Source organism: Excalfactoria chinensis, chromosome 7 (genome assembly GCF_039878825.1).
Source record: "Excalfactoria chinensis isolate bCotChi1 chromosome 7, bCotChi1.hap2, whole genome shotgun sequence".
Classification (NCBI taxonomy): Eukaryota; Metazoa; Chordata; class Aves; order Galliformes; family Phasianidae; genus Excalfactoria; species Excalfactoria chinensis.
Genome location: NC_092831.1, coordinates 27,605,914 through 27,626,678, shown reverse-complemented (window position 1 = coordinate 27,626,678; position 20,765 = coordinate 27,605,914). Strand labels below are relative to the sequence as shown.

Here is a 20,765-nt window from a genome sequence, read left to right as displayed (position 1 = left end):
CATCCAACGTGGAAGTCCTGCAGGTCCTGCTTATAGCAGAGCTTTCCAGCTACGATGGGTGGCTTCAGGAGCTCCAGGTTTGGCATGCCTATTCAGGGGGACCTAAGTTGGACCTCAAGCACTCTCTGAGCACTTATCTGAAAGTCAAGTGGCTTATTTTAAGCCTTTGAAAAATGTAGGCACTTAGCTTTCTCTGAATATCCGAGCCCTGGGGATTCACAAAGCCACAGACCACTGACTTTGTTTGATTTTATGGTACAGTGGTGCTGTATGATGAATTTCATTTGTAAACAGAAAAAGCTCCTCATTTTAATGAGCGCTTCCCTCTCCTTGCCTTGTTCCCTGTCTGTGTAGGACATAGTATGAATGAATTTGAAACAAAATGCTGTCTGCCTTTTTCTAAGTATTTATGCGGAAGGGTAGGAGGCTTAACTTGTGCATACTTGTTTATTTCCCACTACTTGAGCTGCTATTGTCTGAGTGATCATCTGCCATCATGGCTGTAGGTTCCCGGTTTCTCTGATATGTTTCCTTCTTCCAGAGTGCCTGCCCAAGCTTAGTTTTGTGCAGGGACTTTACAGATTCAAGTTATGTACAGACAGGCGAGTTTTAAGTGTGGTTGTATTTCTATGAAACCATCGGTCTCTGCATTTCTTTCTTCATTCTTTTGTGCTTGGTTTGTTTTTCCTCATTGTTTCGCCATTTCTTATTGACTCTACCTCTACTGAAGGTATTTAGTTGTTAATGCAGCACATATTAAATATCTGTCCAAACCACTGAAGGCTTGTTTGTTTGTGGACAGGCTTTTTGGAAATGAAGCTTCTGTTGGGAACACTCATTACATTTGCTGGCCTTAGAGTCAGATCAAATGTATCTTCTTTCTATCTTTCCTATGTGTTGGTAGCTGGGTCTGTCTTCCTCATTGTGCTGCCACATTAAAATTTATGCGGTTAAAAGGATAGAGTTAGGAATTAGCAGCTAGGGTGGTTAAATTAGCACTGTGGGTTGATTCTGTTTCAAATATATGTATGTCTAGGACACAAAGTTACCTCACTGCCGTTGGTAGAGGTAGATGGAGTGCAGAGTTTGCCCTTAGGTATATCTGTAATGGAAGTTTTGTGGCAATAGAAAGGCAATGTGATGTGAATTGTGACTTTGGAAGAAAACTGGCTTCTGAATTGCATGTGTGAATACATTTGTATGCATTTGTACTAGAAAGGTTATCTTAATATACAAGGTGTAGATCGTCACAGTCCACTTGCTTGCAGTTTGCTTACTTTGCTTTTTGTACATCCCCTCTCTGATATATCTCCAACTTGGAGCAGTACAAGCTAGATCCAACCAAGGAGGGTTTATTTTTTTTTTCCTCTCTTTCTCAAGCTTTGTCTATGAGACAGAATGATTATTGTTTATCTTCTTTTAAGAATGATTATGCCTTTCCCCTAAACCACCCTCTAGTTACTAGGGAATGAAGCTGACCTTCTTCTCTCAACTCTGCATGCTTACAGAGCTCTTGCTAAAGCCATGAAGTCCTCTGCATCCACTCTGTCTTCCATACTATCTCTGTCCATCTTTCTTTCCATTGTTGGGTTCAGGCCTTCCTCATACCTTTCTAACCCAATCCTCCAACTAGCTCTTATCACAGAGGGTACCCGTGCCCCTGTCTTCTATTATGGGCATCATGATTCAGCTTGGTGCTATAACGAGCTGTGCAGGAAGTACTTGCACATGATGCTGCTGTCAGCTCAAAACTATCTCAAACTACTAGATACAAAGAAATCCTAATTGCTACTGTCAGTGATTTAAAAAACAAAACAAAACAAAACAAAAAAAAACCAAAAAACAAACAAACAAACAAAAAAAAAAAGCTTAAATCCTTTCAAGTAGTATGTGTCCAAGATGTAGGTGATAGTTACAAAAGTCTTTAGCTGGGTAGGAGATGGTGTATGAAATGTTTTATCTCATTTCTGCTGTTTTATTTTTTTGCCAAAAGATGCTTTTCCTTTTGCGGTGGTTTATTTTTCTTATTGATGTCCTTTTTATTTCCCTGGGATGATACTTTGGGAGCTGTGCTGGGACTGCTAGTGACTATGTGTTCTCCAAACACAGAATAGCAAGTCTGCAGCTATCTGTTCAGTTTAGTCCTCCCATTTTCCGTCTTCTAGTACAGGAATAAGTGTTATAGTCACTTAAAGGCTGTCCCTCTTGCTAACAGGTGAATCCCAGTTTATACATTGGAGAGTGCTGGAAAGCGCACTGTGAACAGAGAGACTCTTAATTTGCACAAGTGACATGCTGTTAGAAGAAGCAGTGTGGTTCTCTGTCACTTACTGAGATGTAAGGTATTTGTTTCAGAGTGAGGACTGTCTTCCTTGCTGCAGGTGCAGTTTCTCAGCAAGCTCTGCTGTCTTCTAGTAAGTTAAGTTAGCATCTGGCCTGTGATGCAACCGGTACATGTTGCTCAGGGACCACCTAAAGATTAGTGTTGCAAGGGTTCCTAAGCAAGCACCCCTTCGAGGAGGGGCGGGAGAAAGGTGGGGCTGCACCAGGGGCTTTTAATGGCAGAATACATGGGAGGGCATAGGGCAGTGCTGTACAGTCAGTCCAGCACAACTGCTGCATATCCTCTTCTTCTGTTATCTGCAAGAGTGTATTGCATATGCCAAATCTTGAAGAAACGCATACAAGTGGATTTTTGCTTTGACTTGTTTTCTTTCAACTTTACACTTCAGCAGCTATCAAGATGACAAGAATTTTGACAGCTTGCAAAGTGGTGAAGACTTTGAAAGGCAGACTGGAGTTTTGCAAAGTGTCTACTGATCACTGGAGTTCCTGGAGGAATGCTACCAAGTTGCTGAGCATCAAGGTAACAGTAACTGCTAGCAGGGAGCTACGCTGGTCTAATAGATGCTTTGGCATGCCTAGAGATAGCTTGTTGCAGATAACAGGGTTTACCTAGATATGTCAAACTGATCTGACTGAGATTTGTCTGAACCTGAAGCAGAGGGTTTGCTTGGCTCAACAGTTTTATTAGATAAGAAAACAATTTTTGTGTAGTCTGGAATAGTAGAGTAAATTGCACCAGACGGTGGAAGTTCAAGGTTTCAGTTAAATATTACATGACATTTTCTCTACAAACACCCCACCTTTCTATAGGATCAGTAGCTAGCAGAGCAGCACTTTAGTCCAGTCAGCATGAATCAACTAGATATTTTAAAACTAACATCACTTGAAGTATGACTTGAGGCACCATTGGGTCCATGTAGCACCTGTTTACATTGTATTGAAAACCAACTGGCTCTGAATTTAATCAGAGATGTAGATGGTTCTTTGTGAATATATTTCTGCATCACTGCTTCATCTTATGGACTTGAACCCTTGGTTCACTGCCCCAGCTTTCTTCCGTTCAGTGTATACAAGAGTTGTATTTGACAACTGGGGCAGATGCAGCGTTACCCAGTGGTGAGCTGGGACTTGGTGTATGAATTCTGTAGCGCTGTAGGTGTTTTGGTATCGGGTACCTCCCAAGGTTTTCCATGAGATTGCAGCCCCCTTTTGGGACTCAGGTGTGTTTGTATGTGGAATAGCAGTGTAATTAAATTAGCAACTGAAGGAGTGATGTTTCAGTGGGTGCTGGGAAAAACTATGGGACACTTGGGCTGTGGCCACTGATTTCCGAGAAGAATAAATGCTTCTCTGGGCTCCTGCAAAAGAGCCATTACTTCTTTAAAATTGGTGGCAAAGGAGAGAAATCAAATGAGGAAAGTAGCATCCCAGTTCTTATCCCTTCTTTCAACACGTGAATTTACAGTTCAGTTTTGTCTGACAGGCACTTAAAGACAGAGGCTGTGTTGTGACTGGCGTACTTGCTAATGGACCTGTCTTTCCCTCCCTGAGAGTTCACAGCAGGTGTGAACTGCTGCCTTGTTCACTGTCTTATAGCACAGTGCAATAATCTTCCTCCCACTGGCTTTATCCAGGCTCTGCAATCAGATCTGACTTAGAAGGATGTAATTCTTGCTGTACTATTTGGAGTGGTTATAGCTGTCTGCTGTGGTAAAAGCGTCTTCTGCTGGTAAAGCTTTGTAGCCCATGGTTAGGATTGCTGGTTCAGATTTTGAGGTATCCTTTTTCTTTACATATCCCAGGATAATTCTGGTAGGCACCTACATCAGACTGGATCCCGTGTGTTCTTTCTCTGATGGGTTAACAGCTGAAGTGACAAATTGATGTGTTAGGTACGTGTATTGTTGCTCATTCATAGTCTGCAGAGTGGCAGACCTACAAGGTTGTATCTCATGATACTGAGGCATCTGATTAAGAAGTTTCAAGCTCATAGAAAACTGCTGCCCAACTCTGATAGAGTTACAGTACCAGCTGTTTTAGCATCTACTTAATTCTGTGCTTGCCAATTTTCTTGACAAGGAAAATGAATACGTATTTAATAAATAAATACCATGTGAAAACCTTGGGAGCTCTTTCAACCTCAGTGACAGCAATAACAATTATATGCCCCAGGAGGGTGAGAAGGAAGTGGTCTCACTTTCTCTTTCAGGGTATACAGCAGGACCTGTTGCAGGGTAGTCAGATCATACCGTGCACTGAAAGTCTTGGGCTTGGTGGTGATTTTGTACCTGCACGGTGACTAGCTGTGGTGTTAGCCAGCCAGCCATCAGTGTGTTTCTGAAATATATTGTTTGACTTAGACTGCCTTATCATTGACTCTGGGGAAAGCTGTTCATGTACTGGACTTGATAATTTAGGTTAGTACCTGTGGTAGTTTGTGCTGCGAAAGCGGGTGTTTTGATTTATGAAAAGCAGTAAAGCTGATACCTTGCTTAACTTAGGAGACTGTGACTCTTAAATTGAGATCTCAGCTTGCATTTTTAACATCACCTTTGCCAGGGGCAACACCTGCATGTTTCAATTCAGAATCTGAAATACAGAATCTGAACCTTTCCTGTCTTGGGGCTTGTCTTTAAGGCTGTGACAAGCTTGTTTACCTATCTTTTTATGGGACATGCAGAAGTAGAAGTCAAATGGTGTCTAATGCACTTATGTAAGCATTAAAGCAGCAGGCCCATGGGAGAATTTAAGGGTAAGTAGTCCTAAAAGGCTAAATGGCTATATAGCTTTGCCTATGAGTGTGGTAGTTGAGTGTAATTGTGACACAGTGACCAAGAAGGTCTGCATTTGGTGTTGCAGCCATCATTAACTGTAATGGATATTTGTAGGAAGGCTGCAGAAACTGTGAAATGCAGGGTAATTAAGGTGTGTGGGCTAATGGTAGCATAGGTAATGATCCCATTCCTGCGTCACTGTAGACTTGGAATGAGTGTTTAGTTGCATTTGATCGCTTTTTCTCAGTGGGCTATTTTAGGGAATATAATGAAGTACAATGAAAACCTATTTCTGATTTATGTATAAGCTAAGTATTAGGGAGCAAAAGGGAGAGTGGTACTTTTTGGAGAATGCCTGATAATTATTCTCTCAAGTCTGATTTCTGTCCTTTTAAACTCAGCATATGGGAGGAAATGTGATTGTGTCACCTGAAATATGGGGACTAGAAGGTCTGTACACCCCTACTCTGCACTGTGCCCATCAGTTCTGTGGGAAAGATAGAGCATCCAAGGGTAAAAGGGGGCAAAGAGAGCAGATCTGGGACCCCCAAGGGCTCCATAGGGATGCTTAGCATCGCTGCTGTTGGCATAATTGTGTTTCTTTGCAGTTCAGGAATGGGCAAACTAACTCAAAGCTCATATCATTTAATACTCATCTGAGGCCAGTGTAGTTATATGGGGATGTAAAGAGTTGTATGAGCAATAAATAGGTGGCTTGTAACAGTATAGCTGGCTTGTAAGGAGAGGACTGGGAGAGCTATTAAAAAGAAACACATAAACACCAGAAGCAAGTTAAAAATACAGTTAAAAACGAGAAAAGAATTTTTGAGCGCTGGCTTTAGGAGTTATTTCAGATGACTGCAAAAAGGCTCCTCAAATCCATTTTGAGGCAGGTGGAAAATAACTGAGAAAATGACTGCCTGGGGAGCAGAGACAAGCAAGGAGGTGAAAGATCAGTCAAGTGTTACTCTGTCCCTCTATTTTGGAAGTGAAATGGGGCCTTATTCTCCATAGATGGGAAGAGTTGCTGCAGGGTGGGAAAGAGGGATGCTCCTTTCTTCTGGTGCTCCATGACCTCTACTACCTGCCTTGCCTCTTTTGGTTCCTCTTCCTCCTTTTTTTTTTATCAAGGGCAAATATTGGTGGCGTTGTTGTGAACAGCTTCAAGAAATGCTACAGAGTTCAAGTTGTAGGAGCTGTGACATTTTCATTGTGATACCTGACTTCACCGTCTCTTTGACATGAATGGTAAAGGAGGGAACCAATCCAAACCTTCTCTGTAAAGTCAGCCTAAGTGTGAAACATCTTTGGGATACATAACACCTTGACTTGGCACCTGATTCGTCTTTTTATTCCTGCCTTTCTGCTTTCCTAGTTCTAGCCATAAGCAAGTGTGAGAAAATCATATGTGTTCAAACAAACAAAAAAGGCTGGCAAAAGAAGACTTCACAGTTAGCAGTGTCCAGATGGCATAGTACTCACAAGAAGACAGTTTTATAGCAAGGATAAGATGCTTCCTTTGTTGCTGGTTATTTGGCATAGATGCAGCACAGTCCTGGCACAAGCTTTCTGCAGCACGAGAGGCGTGTTGGCTTTGGGCTTTTTCTGCCCTTCTGATACTTTGGCTGTTAGCTGCCAGCCGGATGTGTGTGCCAGGAAGTGTGCCAGAGTGGACTCATGGCTTGCCTTGGCAAGGAGATATTTTACCATCTTCCTACCACAGGGAAATAAGATGGCCTGTGCTGAAAGTGAATGCCAGCTGTGCCTACTGTGCACACAACCTGTCCTCAGTGCTGGGTGTACTCATAGTCCTCCTGCAGCCCAGCATTCAGGGTTCTGCATGGCCTTGCCAAGTGAAGCTGAAGTATCTCTTTGAGAGGAAAAACTTGACTTCCTTGATTGGCTTCTCTGTGAGGCAAGTGTGAAGGAAGAAATATTACCTGTTTACTTTCTAGTACAAGGGTTAAGTCTTTCTTTAAAAAGCAAGTTGTACTGCTGATCTTTTGGAGTTAGGCAGGTCTTCATCTTTTCTGTGGGGAAGATGGTCTGCTAGAGCAGGATTTCCAGCAGGAACTAATTTCATCCAGTTTTATACTTTATTCTTTTTGCTACAATGTGGGTTTTTTTTTTTTTTGGTTTTTTTTTTTTGTTTTTTTTTCATGCACAGAGCACATAGTGAAGTGGGATCTGAACTAGTTAGCTCTTCAAGCTCCTTTGACAAGATAAACAAATTCCTATGGTGCTTTGACAACAGCATCACCCTTTCTGTTAGCTATCTCCATCCTTCTCAGAGCTCTTCTAGAGCTTTGCAGCCTCTCTGGAGGACAAGGAGCTCTGCTAAGGTAAAGCCACTGGTGTGTAGGGAGGAAATGGGAGGAAATAGAATCTCATGGCAGCTCTGGGATATTTGTTTATTTCCTGCTTTTTTTATTTTTTCCCCCTTAAAACCAAAAGTCTCTCCAGCTAATCCTCGATTGAGCCAATTGGCCTTTTTTATAGCCTGTAAATCACTTTTCACATTACAAACAAAACTGAAAAGACAAGTAGGCTGGTGACTGAGGGATGTGGTAACACCTCTGCTGGAAATGTAAGTAAGAGTAATTGCTTCAAGAATGCTCATCAAACAAACCAAGCTCTTAATTAAGAACAATAAATCAAGGAGAGGAAGAAAGCTTCTGAGCATTTATCCATTCTGTAGCTGAACTTGCAGCAGGTTATGGTTGCTCAGGGACATCCCACTGCATTACTTGGACAACATGTAGGGGCTCTAATGGCACAACAGGGCTTCTATTCAACACAAGTGATTTCTTTGCTGGCTCAGTGTGTAGAAGAACAGGTCTGATTTGGTGCAGAAGGAATTGCAGGTTCCTGTTAATTATCATGGTGAGGGTGAGCCTCAAAGGTCCTGGTCATCGCACTGGATTTTGGAGTTAGGTGGGTTTTAATTTTTCTGGTCATTCCACCATAGCAGATTCCACTTCCTAGGAGGAGCCTACCGGGCTGTGTTTGCAGGTCTGGCTGTGATTCAAGTGCTGACCCCAGCTTGCCTGAGCAAGTGATAGGATTTGCTTGAACTGGGTTTGATATTTGGATGGACTCAGATTATGTGGGCTATGAAGAGGGTCAATCCAGGGATCCATCTCCTGAAACCAAGACTGAGAGAAGCTTGATCAGCCTGCTGTGTTGGTAATGGGGTCTGGTTTTTAGAAAGGGTGGAAGTCCTGTCCAACACAGCCCAAGGCACTCAGGTCACCTCTCTCCTTTATAAACCCTTGATGGTTTGAAAGCTTGCTGTAGTGAGAGGCATTTTAGGAGATTAGGGGGCTGACCAAGCTGTGATTTTTACTGGGGCTAGATCTACAGCTCCAAAAACTGTATCAATAGCTGTGGGAGGACTGTGGTGTTGCTGACTATCCCATCCAATCATATGAGAAGGCTCAGAAAGTGATAGCTAAACCTTTTGAGAATGACTGGATGCTTGACATTAATGAGGAAAAAATGTAAGGCTAAAACCATCCCAGATGCACGCAATTCAATTACTTAGCAGTGCGGTTTGATTTTTAGTGTATTCTGCAGTACATTAGTAATTGATTTGTGCAGTATTTATAACTACAGAGCAGCTCCAGATGAATGTTTGCCATGATTGTTACAAAATGTTCAGTGCTGGGAATGAAATTTCTCCTTGCTGCGACTGTTCAGCTGATGTGCTGTTAATGGAAAGTAGCTCTCCTGCTCCTTTCTACAGCACATTGATCTTGAATCTTCTTTAAGAAAAAACCCTCAGTGTGAGGAATCCTTCTGTCTAGATAACAAACAACCACACCAACCAAAAATAGCTTATAAAACAAACAGACACAAAACAACTTTAGCACAAACACGCACGTACGCACAAACCAGTGTGAAGATTAGTTGTGTTAAGAGCTGCTGCCTAATGGACCAACTTGGCACAGCTCTGGCTTGGACCAGTGAGGTGTATACACTGGTCTGTGCTCTGTGTATGCATTACAGAAGTGGAAGTTTCTTGGTATCTGAAAGATTGCTCTTCCAATTTTTTTTAATCTCTGAAGTTTGTTAACAAACTTATTTCCAGGTTTGCTTACTCTGTCCTCCCCCGCATGTCACCGGTGACCTTGCTGCCTGAAGGAATCTCCCAACCCAGTCTGTTGTGGGTGTTGAAGCTTTTGGCTTGGCTGGGCTGCACTGTGTGAAGAGGAATTGTCTCAGGCCACATATATATAGGATGCTCCAAAAGTAATGCCTCTTATTTTCATGGAAACTATAACAGATAACAAGCAGTGTAACTGTTTGATAGCAAATTCTTAGCGACCACCATCTACCTCTGACATTGTGGGCCAACATCATAAAACAGGAGGCATTACTTTCAGAGCAGCCATTGTAAAGTGCATGATATAGTTAATTGTAGATAGATAGCAATTAATACTTTCATTAAAACCTTAAAAAAAAAAAAAAAAAGACACCAACAAAGCCATAAAGCTAAATGCCCTGATTTTATGTAACTAATGCATCAGTCTGGTTTGTAATGGAAGTAGCTGCAGTTCTCAGTGAGTTCTCAAGGTGTTTGTCAGCGATTTTTAAATGAATTTTTACTCTTCCTGCATCTCATCCTTGAAACTAATTGTTGACAGATGTGTGTTCTGCCAGAAAGTGATGATCTGAGTAGGGCAGGGTTATGAAGTGAGGGTTATTTTTCTCAGGTAGGAGAGAAATGGTAGAGAGACTTGATCACGTTTTGTTTTGAGGTGAATGTCTGATTGCAACTCTATACATTTCAAAATTCACAGCTAATTCATTTATGACACCTGAAAACACAAATACTCCGAAGATTGATTTATTTTTATTTTTTTTTAAAGCAATCTTGAAAGCTGTCCTCAAATTCCTGTATCAAAATGTAAAGCAAGGCTACATGTTTTTGCAGTTCAGTGGGCTGTGTTTAATCAGTGTATCAAAATGCATACAGTTCTTTGCCATAAGTTGAGCTAGCGCTGCAATGTTCAGGAAAGAGCTGTTGTTCTGAGGGAGATTTTTATATAGGTTTTTTTTCCAGATACTTACCCCTTCGAGTACAATTTTTGCCTACCTGTTAAGTAACTGAGATCACAAGTATCTGATGTGAATTCCTCTGCGGCAGGATGGATTTGTATGTTGAATTTTGTCTTCTGACACAAGTCCATCTATTTTTCAGTGGCTTAGCTGTACAGTTGCAACAGAAGTTAAGCACCTGTCAAAGTTCATGGTTGGGTACTCAGCATACTCAGCAACAAGCCTTGAGCAAACATTGAGGAGAGAGACAAGTCTTCCTGTAGAGTTGTGATGCCGGATAATGTGATGGAAGAAAGGCACAAAATGATGTGGAAGGAACTGGTGTGATGCCATGTTAATAGGAACACGTTTTGCTTGCGTTGAGGTTTGCTGGCTGCTTTGGCTCTTCTAGGAGCATGATGTTCCCTAACTATTAGGAAGAAAAAGAACAGCAGGAGACAAATAATGACAGCTGGGAACGGGAGAGGGGCAGGAGCACGTACATCACGAGGCATAAAAGGCATTGTCCAAGGTGCTACATGTGTAAATATCAAGCTTTTTCCTCCTGTGTTTGAGTGTCTTCATGTGCCTTTCTCTAGGCGCAGACAGCGAACTTGGTGCTGGAAGATGGAACGAAGATGAAGGGATATTCTTTTGGCTATCCATCCTCCACAGCAGGGGAAGTCGTATTCAACACTGGTATTTCTGGGTAAGGTAAAATCAAATAAGATGAAAGGAAGATAACTGGTTTGTTAGCATGAAAGGGGTAGTTTCTGTGGCTGTTTTTTCCTAGCTCATAGTGTCCTGTTCTAATCATGAGACATTTCATATAGGGAACACTGTACTCTAGGAATACACAGAGAACCAGTAACAACATGACTTCAGGCAGTCCTCTTGTATTATAGCACTTTAATGACTGGTAAAGCTAACTGTGGTAGTGAGGTATGCAGAGATCTGCTTACCTTCATGTAGAAATTCAGCCGCTGCCGAGTCAGAGAAGAGAGCTGCTGATCAGCACTTGGAGGAACAGGACAGTAAGATTCTTGGTTTAATGAATCCTTTTTCTTTCTCCAGTATCCAGATTAATTATATAGGGGTCTGAAGTATCTGCAGCTTGCTGGCTAATGGAGTTTGGCTTTTAAGTTGAAAATTCTTAAATCCCAAGGTTCCCAAGTTAAAGTTACTTATGTGAACCATAGTTTTTGATGCATGATGTCTCATACTACAGTTAAGTATGTATATGATCTCTGTGCTCTTTCCAGGTGAAGGAGAGAATCGGGTTCATTCCTAACCTAGCCTGACTTTGCGCTCTTAAGTGCTAGAAGCCAATAGCTGCTAGCTTAGGATGGCAACCAAATATTCCAAGTGTTTTTGTTGAATTGTTTAAGTAAGGGAAATTTGCCCAGGGGATCGAGGCTTTTGATTAGGAAAGGGAGGTGCCCCTAGGCAGGTGAGGCAACTCTGAGGCTGCTGGTGCTTGAGACTCCTTGGTAGTTATCCATAGTCGTGTTTGCCTGCAGCCTTCCATAGTAGAATTTGCCCAGCTGCCTTGCTTTCTCTTAATTCTGCTCTCCCTTGGAGAAAACAGTACTCGCAAGATGAGTTTTTAAATGATCTCATTGGTGAGAATGTTAAATTGCAGCAGAGGGGAATCTGTTTGTGAAGTTTTGCAGTAGGAGGCAATTATTTAAGTATTTTGACAGCACTAATTACTTGCTGTGTTAATATACCTGCCAACAAACAACTGTTTAATATAGATCAGAATGATGGAGGGCACCAGGGTTCTCTTCTCTGTGATGGATTATGGGCAATAAATCTTGCCACATCACAAAAGTCAAGGAGGACCTGATGGATTAATTTCTCCTCCACATGTTACTGTGGCAGCAGAAGCTGTGTTTGCTCGTTTCCTAGTGATTTGGGAAGGAAGCCTGTGGAAAGAGAGATCTTTTCTGGGCTGGGCAGCATATGGCAAGGGAGAAAACATAGGAAATATCAAGTAGTGTCTTCAGAGCACTCCTGAAATGTGAACTTGATTGACTTACAGGCATAGAGGATAAGAAGTTGCAGTGTTGTTGCAGATCATAGAAGTGACAGGATTTGCTGCCAGTTGTGGCATTGCTGTTCAGTAGAAGCACACCTCTATCTCCTGTGCTCCTGAGCATGGAGATCAACTCCTTACCAATGGAACCCATTGGATGCAGCCCATGGTGGTTTTCATGGACATAGAAGCTTTTTATGTATGCATACCTTTCAGGTCTGAAGTAGCTACAGCTGGCTAAAATGTCAGATTAGTCTAGAATAGAGGGCAGAGAGCAGTGATTTGGGGGAGAAGTGTTGAATTTTCATTAGAGAAGCATGAAGATGAACTTTTCCGAAGTGTTTGCTCAAATAAAAAAAATCTTTGTGTTGCTGCCATCTGTTTGGATTAGAGGGAAGAAAGGAAGAGGAGATTTTGCAATTAAGAGAGAAGAATTACAGCTCATAAAATGTTACTCTGTTTGAATCAGCTTAGTGAATGTGTTTGCCTCCAGTATGCCTGCGTGTGTTTGATGTGATGTTCTGGTGAAAGAGGTGATTGATGGGAATTTACTGAAATCAAGCAAAGATGTGGGCAGGCACAGCGAGGGTTGGACCTTGCAGCATCTTTGGAACTCCCAATCCCATCTGCTCCTCTCTACTCCACAAGACACTGTGCCTTCTTAAAGGGCGTTTTGTCTTATTGCAGAGCTGTGCCTTTGTACCACAGCTAAACTCAGTGGCTCCCTGTCTTTATCTGTGCATTACAAATAATGTGTAAATGTTGATTGTGTTGGCTTTGTCGTTAACACGGAGTCTTTTGGAAGCACAGCCAATTGACTTAGAAGGAGAGAGAGAGAGACTAAATGCGCAGATGCTGTGTACTTACTGCAGTTCTGTGATCACACTGCACTTTGTGTGGTTGTTTACCTACAGCAGGAAGTATGAATATGAACAGCAGGAGAAGCCTACCTGGAAATACTTCATAGCCATTGTTCATTTGACATGTCGTTTCTCAGTGCTGGCTGGTGTGCTGGGCTGTCTGTATCTGCCTGCAACCATTCCAGGTTTTGTGAAGTTTCCCAGTGTTTAACAATTAATCTGCTGGCACATTAATTCAGCATTTCATAAAAATGTCTCTTGTGAGTTCCTGATATCTGGTAGATGGTTGGAATTGCCAATTGCGTATTGTTTAAACAGTAACGACAGTAATAAATTATATTTTCTATAGAGAGGATTCATCCTGAAGTGTCTTGATGCATTTGGCTAAATATTCCTGTGGCTACCTTCATTTGTTGCTAAATTACAGCTACTTCTGAGTTGAAAGACAGATTGCTAGCTTATAGACAGTGTGCTAGCTTATAAAGGAGAGAAGGAAGGGTCGGGCATTGCTTTGAAGCTGCAGAATCGGGCGCATGGGTGAGATTATATTTATCCTGTTCTCCTTTTTGGGGTTTGAAGTGAGACAGAATCTACTAGCCCCATCACATCTGGAACTGGTACAGCAGTTGATGGAAAAATCCTAAGTATGATCCTCCATTCAATTCCAAACATCATAAGATTCAGTTGTTCTTTGTAGGAAGATGCTCTGCCTTACTTTTAGATCTGTTCTTAACAAGAGGAGTGTTCAGGCAGGTTATGGAACAAAGCTGCAGTCTCTGGGGCTTCTGCATGTGGTTAAAGATGGGAACGTGCCTTAGGACTCTGTGCCCAGCACGGACTACTGAGTTCTAAAGCTGTGTCTTCAACCTTCTTTCCTTATCAAAAGCTCTTAAAAATCGTCAGGTGAAATATGGAGTGCCCTGTGAGTGGGGAAGCTGGAGATGGCCTGTAAGAGTTGCCAGGCCTCTGTGCTGGGAGAAACGGCAGGAGCAGTACTGTGACAGTTTGCAGATAGAGCAAGTAGGGGAAGAGAAAACAGAGAAGTAGTGAGGAATCAGAGGGATGTGTTGTAGCTGTTTCCATGGGCCCAGAGAATATAAATGTCTACCTGTTCCTCATAGAAGGGGCAATTACAGCCCTGGACATCTGAAGAACTCTACAAGAAAACTGGAGTTAAGACCAAGGCTGGGGAAGCAGCTGTGTTGTCAGCTGGATTTTCTGTTTGAGCCTTCTATTAGCACTGAGAGGCACAAGTTTTTGTACCATGTGGAAGGAGGTGGTAAGTGCTGGCCACATGGGGTACCCACAGAATGACCAAGCCCCAGTGGTTGTCTATGGGTCAAATGAAATGTTAAGTCATAAAGAGTCTGAGTTTGCTACTAGCTCCAAGGCTTTTATTCAATGAAACATGAAGAGCAAAAGCCTTTTCTTATTCCTTGTGTCAGATGTTTAACCACAGGTAGCAAAGATAGGGCGTATTCACTGATTTGTTTTCTTTTGTCTTGTGAATAATACACATTACATAATCACTGTTTTTGTTTTGTGGCCTATGAGAATTTAGACCTGTCATCTTCTCACTGGCTCTTTCGTTCTCCTCTCAACTCCAGACCAATGTACTTTTTCTCCTGTTGCTTCTTCTCTTAGGTACACTGAAGCCTTGACAGACCCCAGCTACAAAGGGCAGATTCTTACACTGGCTAATCCCATTGTTGGGAATGGTGGAGTGCCTGACACAGCAGCCCTGGATGAAATAGGCCTCAGGAGGTTTCTGGAGTCTGATGGTATCAAGGTAATAGTGGCAATGCAAGAGCTGATCAAAGGGTGGTGCTGGCAGCCTGAGTGTGTGTGAATATGTGCACACATGTGCAAGGATTTACTGGCACCTTAATCATAGAATCATTGAATTACCCAGGTTGGAAAAGACCTCGAACATCATCAAGTCCAACTGCAGCCTAACCGTAGTACCGTAACTCTAACAACCCTCTGCTAAATCATATCTCTGAGCGCCACATCCTAATGGCTCTTAAACACATCCAGGCATGGCGATTCAACCACCTCCCTGGGGAGCCTATTCCTGTAAAGAGGTGTTTCCTAACATCCAACCTAAAGTTACCTTGGCGCAACTTGAGGCCATTTCCCCTCGTCCTGTCACTCGTCACCAGTGAGAAGAGATTTGCCCCACTCTCACTTTAGTATCAGTTAGATGGAATCAATGATACTTAATCTTTCTCTTTCTTCTACTGGATATTCTCTTCTAGAGATATGATGGCAAAAAGTAATCTGTGTTGCCTTCTGTACAAGGCCGCATGCTGTCTGAAAGTGGTGTGTTTCCCTTCAGTGATACACATGGCACAGTTTCTGTGAACTGCTTTCCTGGATGTCTTCCTTATTTTCTCTCCACATTCACTTCTGATTCACATTAGTCTGTGTTTGCCGAGGCCAGGTTGTCACAGAAAGAACAAATGCCAGAGAATGAGGCGTTTCTGTGTGCCTGTACGACCACAAACAGGGAAAGTGGCAGCTATCTGAGGAAGGCTGTACTTATATGTGCAGGAACTTGTATTTACTCTTTAGTGACAGGGTGCATTGGCTAGCAGCAGGTCTGTGTCCATGCAGTTGTGGTGGTGCTGAAAAATCAAATAAAACCATGTAATTGCAGAACCAGTGAAATGCTGTATCTGTCCTGAGGTGAAATGCCTCTTTTATAAGCAATCCAGCTCCATTGGAAAGTGGAATTGACACTTGAAATGTCGCTAAGAATTGCAGTGCTTGCTTAAACAAAAAGTGGATCAAAATAAAACATTTTGTCTTACATTTCCATTTTCTTTCTAACAAGAATGGTCGTCTTGATTCAGTACAATTTGTAGTTCTGGTTATCTGGAAGCAATGTTATTCCGTGAGTTTTCTAAGTAAAATGGCCCAGTTGCACTCATCAGAACAAACTGCTGATGTCTTTACTCCTTTGCCTGGTGCATGTTCTATGCACTCCCACTGTGAAGAGTGAGGTTTTACTGTTTCATTGTTCTTCAAGAGCAGTCACATCAAATCCGTGTGGCGTTATGTCTGAACTCTGATGTGCTTTGCAGTGGATGAATAGTGAAAACCGGGAATGTACAGGGCTAGTATGGAATGATACTTCAGTGCAAAATGACATTTCTTCTCTCTGCAGGTTTCAGGTTTGCTGGTGCTGGATTACAGCAGTGAGTACAGTCACTGGCAGGCTGTGAGGAGTCTAGGAGAGTGGCTGCAGGAAGAAAAGGTGAGAGATCCAAGGGTAACTGCATTCAGAGAACAGAGCTGTCTGTCTGGGAACAAGGGAAAGAACACTCGGCATTGAGCTGGTAGTCACTTATCTCTTTAGGTGTCTTCATTTCTTCAGTGTTCCTTAGTCCCCTGCATTTTCATCCATTTCTCTTTGTCATGGTGCAGTGCTATTTCCAACATCTTTACAGACAAATTGTTAATTAAATTGGGATGTTTGGTTCTTCTGAAAAACAATTCATGTTAGATTATATTCCAGTCCATCATTCTATGTTTGTACATTGCTTCTCCAAGTGGCTGCCACAGTGGAAACTTCAGGAGATGTTAGCTGCTGGAAGCCCTCTCATTTGAGGCTGTGGGAGTCAGGGATGTGCCAGTAAAGTGCCACTGACCTATAATGGCGAGGAGGGTTAGGTACTCAAGAGGAAGGCTAAATGTGGCTCAGGGATTAGACCACGTGAGCTTTTGCTTAGTGCTTTTTCGTGCAGAAACTAGAAGATTTGAATAACTAAGCTTTTTTATGAGTAGGAATGGGAGGGGAAAGAAAGAACTGAAAGTGATGTGGCCTTGGTAAGAGAGCTGCTATGAGCCAGAGCTCTTTAACCAAGGGACATTCTTCGTGGCAAAGTGGTCTAGCTGTTGTCTTCATCTATCTTAATCTCAAGCTTATATCATTTTTGTGATTTCTTCAGGTGCCTGCTCTGTATGGGGTCGATACCAGAATGCTGTCAAAGATAATCCGTGACAAGGTATGATCCACTTCCCTAGATCCAGTTAAATTAACCTTGCCAATTCTGGGACATTTTTCTAACAGCACAGCTAACCTGAGGTAGAAGTGCAACTGCTGGGATGCCTTGGCTTCAAATGCTGCTCAGATTCTCACACTCTTCCAAAGGCTCTGGGTTTCCTGTTAGATGTAGGCATGTTTTCCAACACAAGCTGTTATAGTAATAGTGCCTACTATCCGTTCCTTCAGGTAATAACAGAGAGGGCAACAATTTTGTGGCCTTTTGTGCAAATTCATTCATAGGCATCCAAGGCTTTGGTTGATGAAACCTCTTATTCTTCAAAACTTAAGAAATGCCTATGTTATGAAACCTGGACTCCTGATTCATACTAGTTTTCTTTGACTGAAACCTATGATTATTTCTAACATTTGTTACTTTTCTCTGGTTTCTGAGAGCGAACAATAGAAAGATATAAGCAGGAATCATAGAATAGAATGGAGAAATGACAGATATGTTAGCAGATGAAAGTTAGCGTTAAGGTACAGTGATCAAAGCCATTCTGAATGTAAATTCTTGGGTCTTGGAGGCTTTTCTTTTGTAATGGGTTATTTGAAGCTGCTCTTTCTTAAGGTGACAAGTCTGTGATCTGTAGTCCAAGCCCACACCCGTGTTCATTCCGTGACCAAACTATCAGTGACCCAGCTTGAACAGGGAGTTATTTGTACGTGGATTCCTATGGGATGATAAGGATTTGTCCTGCTCTTACAGACCGCAGACAAGTGCATTTTATTGCAATGGAAAATGGCAATACCTTTTTTTTTTTCTGCTTTCTTGAGTTGTACCATTTAATGGATCAGTGTTCCTTCCATCCAAAGTAAATATGCTTTTAGTATTTATCCAGTAGCTTCTCAAACAGCATAGGGCATCATACTGACGTCTGAATGGTATCAGTTTATAGCTTATAAAATAGTGGATAATGTAGCTTTTTCTCCATGACTTCTCAATCATGTTGAAAAAACAATTTAATATTTCACTTTGTGTCTATTTATAAACTGGGAGTGAGAATAGAGCTTCATTGTGACAAGTGAAGAATTGAGCAGCAAATTGTTAAAGTAGCTTTAAAGATACATTTGGCTGAGTAATCCAGTGGCAAGGTAAAACATAGATTTCTTATTTGTGGGAAAGGATTTTTTAGGGTTCTTTCATCAGCTTTTTACAGGACTGGCTACAAAATGGGACAGTGTGTGGCTCCCAAGAACATCACTTCTTTAAGGTGGATTCTGACTTTTTCAGGTCTGCTCTGCAGAAAGCAGTATGGAGTACCCTGTAGTGTGAAGTGTTGTCATTTCAAGGTGAGGCAGGATGTCTGTCACAGTTAAGAGCTATTTTTAAAACTTAGCCTTAGCAGCACACTTAGCAGTGCAAGACAATGGCACATTTCTGCCTTAAGAAAATAGCAAAGATTCTTTCTAGCTTGAGTATCTTAAGGAAGTAGCACTCAAGCCTGTGAGCATTTCCAGCATTCACAGGGCAAACTGTGTTTTGTCATGACGCTGTTACGTGTTAAAAGTGTTATCACAAAACATAGACTGGGTTTCACTTTCCTCTTCCTACCTTGAGAAGTTTTGTATTGCACACCCTGTCCCCATGCTGAGTAAAAGGTTAACCCTAGATTCGTCCCACTTAGTCCAGTAAAGGGGAAAAACCAAAATGAGATTTTTTTCACTGAGAACTTTAATGAGCAGAACATCAAGTAGAATGTGCTGCTATTAGATCAAGGGTGTCATAGCATGAAAGAGCAGAGCTTGCTGGAGTTCATTTTATTATTATTTTTAACAGATTAATTGTCAAACAGCCATGATGACCTGCCTCCTACTCAGCTTTGCTTTACAGCTCTGCTGCCTTATAGCTATGCACAGTATGTGGCTAAAGACCTCACAGTGGATGTCTAAAACCAGAAGCTGCAAACTGCCTTGGGGATTACTCTCAGATCTTATTTGGGGATCTGAGTATAGATCCTCTTGGAAGGCAGTCTGTTTTACTGTCACTAGAAAGCTTACCAAACTATTTAGAGATTTTACTGATGGCACTTATTAATCTCTAGATGAAAGAAGTTCAAACTTTTTCTTAATACATTGAAGGAATCATAAACTTCTGAATATGCTGGAATGGTTATTAGCTGTCAAGAAACTATCTATAAACAGATGCTCAGCTTGCTGCGCCTGTCACCACCTTGTTCCAGTGTTCATAGCTTCTCCTGCTCTCATGCTTTGTTTACTGGTCTATTACCATAGGGCACAGTACTTGGGAAGATTGAATTTGAAGGTCAATCCACAGAGTTTGCAGACCCAAATAAGCGGAACTTAATTGCAGAAGTTTCAACAAAGGTGAGAACTTGTAGTCCCAGTTCTGTATGCTCTGGATAATAACTGCTCCCCATTTGCTATGAGGATAAGCAGCCTGGACTTTTTCTAAACCATATAACTTCTAGACCCTGGAGGTCTGTGATCTCAACATCATTCATGTTGGGATTTGCTGTAGTAACTGGTTACCCGAGATGCCACTAGACTACACAGGCAGCCTTGAAAGACAAGGATCTCACTAATTTAGAGTTAACTCGGTGCCTTCTGTACCTTAAGTCAGGGCCTTGTTGCTACAGACAAGGGTATCAGTTGCTTATTGAAGTCTTTGTGATCTATGATTGCAAGATGCCAGTGAAGACATTTTGAGCAGTAATTCAGCAACAGGTAAGGTTGTAATGATAAACTCTGCAATTATGAAGACAAAATTACTCTAAAGATGTTGAAAATGGCTTTTAAAAGGGAAGTATAATAAGATAAATGGAGCTTTGGTAGTCTCGCTGTATTTATAACTTCATTTCCTGGGCTTGAAAAACAGCACCACAAATAAAGCTGACAATGAAGTAAGCTGTTTAGTGTTGATAATTATTGGACATAATTAATCTATCAGTTGCTGAACAGTTATTCCCATGTTAATCAGGGTACATTAACACCTACTAATCTATTGTATTTTGGAGAGATTTATTTATTTTTTTTTACTTCTCTTGATTCCTCCTTTTCTCAGCATCAATAGATGCTAGCATGTAGATTCTATACCCTAGCATTGCTTATACAAAGCAGGGAGTTCAGGAAACTTGGCAGTGTTTTGTTTTTTGGAGATATATTTTGATGCCAGGGTTCCAGAGCAAATGAAAGAGATTAATCTACTTGAAATTAAAAGGTCATTTCTATCTACACATTCAGTCCCATGTACTTTTTTTGTTCTCACCACTGTTGCCTGAAGGGGTTTCTCCTCATCCTAACTGCTGGCTTACAGCCTGACCACATCATTGTTTCAGACTGGGACGTTTTTTATAGGCCTGGCTCTGAGCAGATGAGGGAAATCCTTTGGCTTTAGAAGAAACAAGTATTTTAACATTTATCTGCTTCAGTTCACAGTCTAACCACGCTCTGCCAGACACAGGGGTCAGTGCTCTGCAGCACAGAGTAAGAATAAGTGTGAGAAGTAAAGGAATGGTGGTGAAGATAGCAGAGACTGAATTCAGTGCAGCTGCTGAAGGAAAGCTGTTAACAAATCATAGCCTAATTAATTGGACAAGGGAAGTTTTGAAAAGAAGGTGATTAAAAAAGTTCCATGAAGTTTTGTTCTTCAGTTCTCTTGGGCCCTCTCTGCACCTTGAAACCCTGTAGAGATGGGC

General features: G+C 41.7%; 1 protein-coding gene across 1 annotated transcript in view; it reads left to right on the top strand.

Moving 5' to 3' along the window:
* CPS1 (carbamoyl-phosphate synthase 1) overlaps positions 1-20,765 on the top strand; it is a 97,802-nt gene that overhangs the window by 8,869 nt on the left and 68,168 nt on the right. The window contains exons 2-7 of the mRNA XM_072341850.1: positions 2,733-2,866; positions 10,760-10,869; positions 14,703-14,847; positions 16,228-16,317; positions 17,012-17,068; positions 19,342-19,434. Coding sequence (XP_072197951.1) covers positions 2,744-2,866; positions 10,760-10,869; positions 14,703-14,847; positions 16,228-16,317; positions 17,012-17,068; positions 19,342-19,434 — 618 coding nt within the window. The 5' untranslated portion in view covers positions 2,733-2,743. The remainder of the gene's footprint in view (positions 1-2,732; positions 2,867-10,759; positions 10,870-14,702; positions 14,848-16,227; positions 16,318-17,011; positions 17,069-19,341; positions 19,435-20,765) is intronic.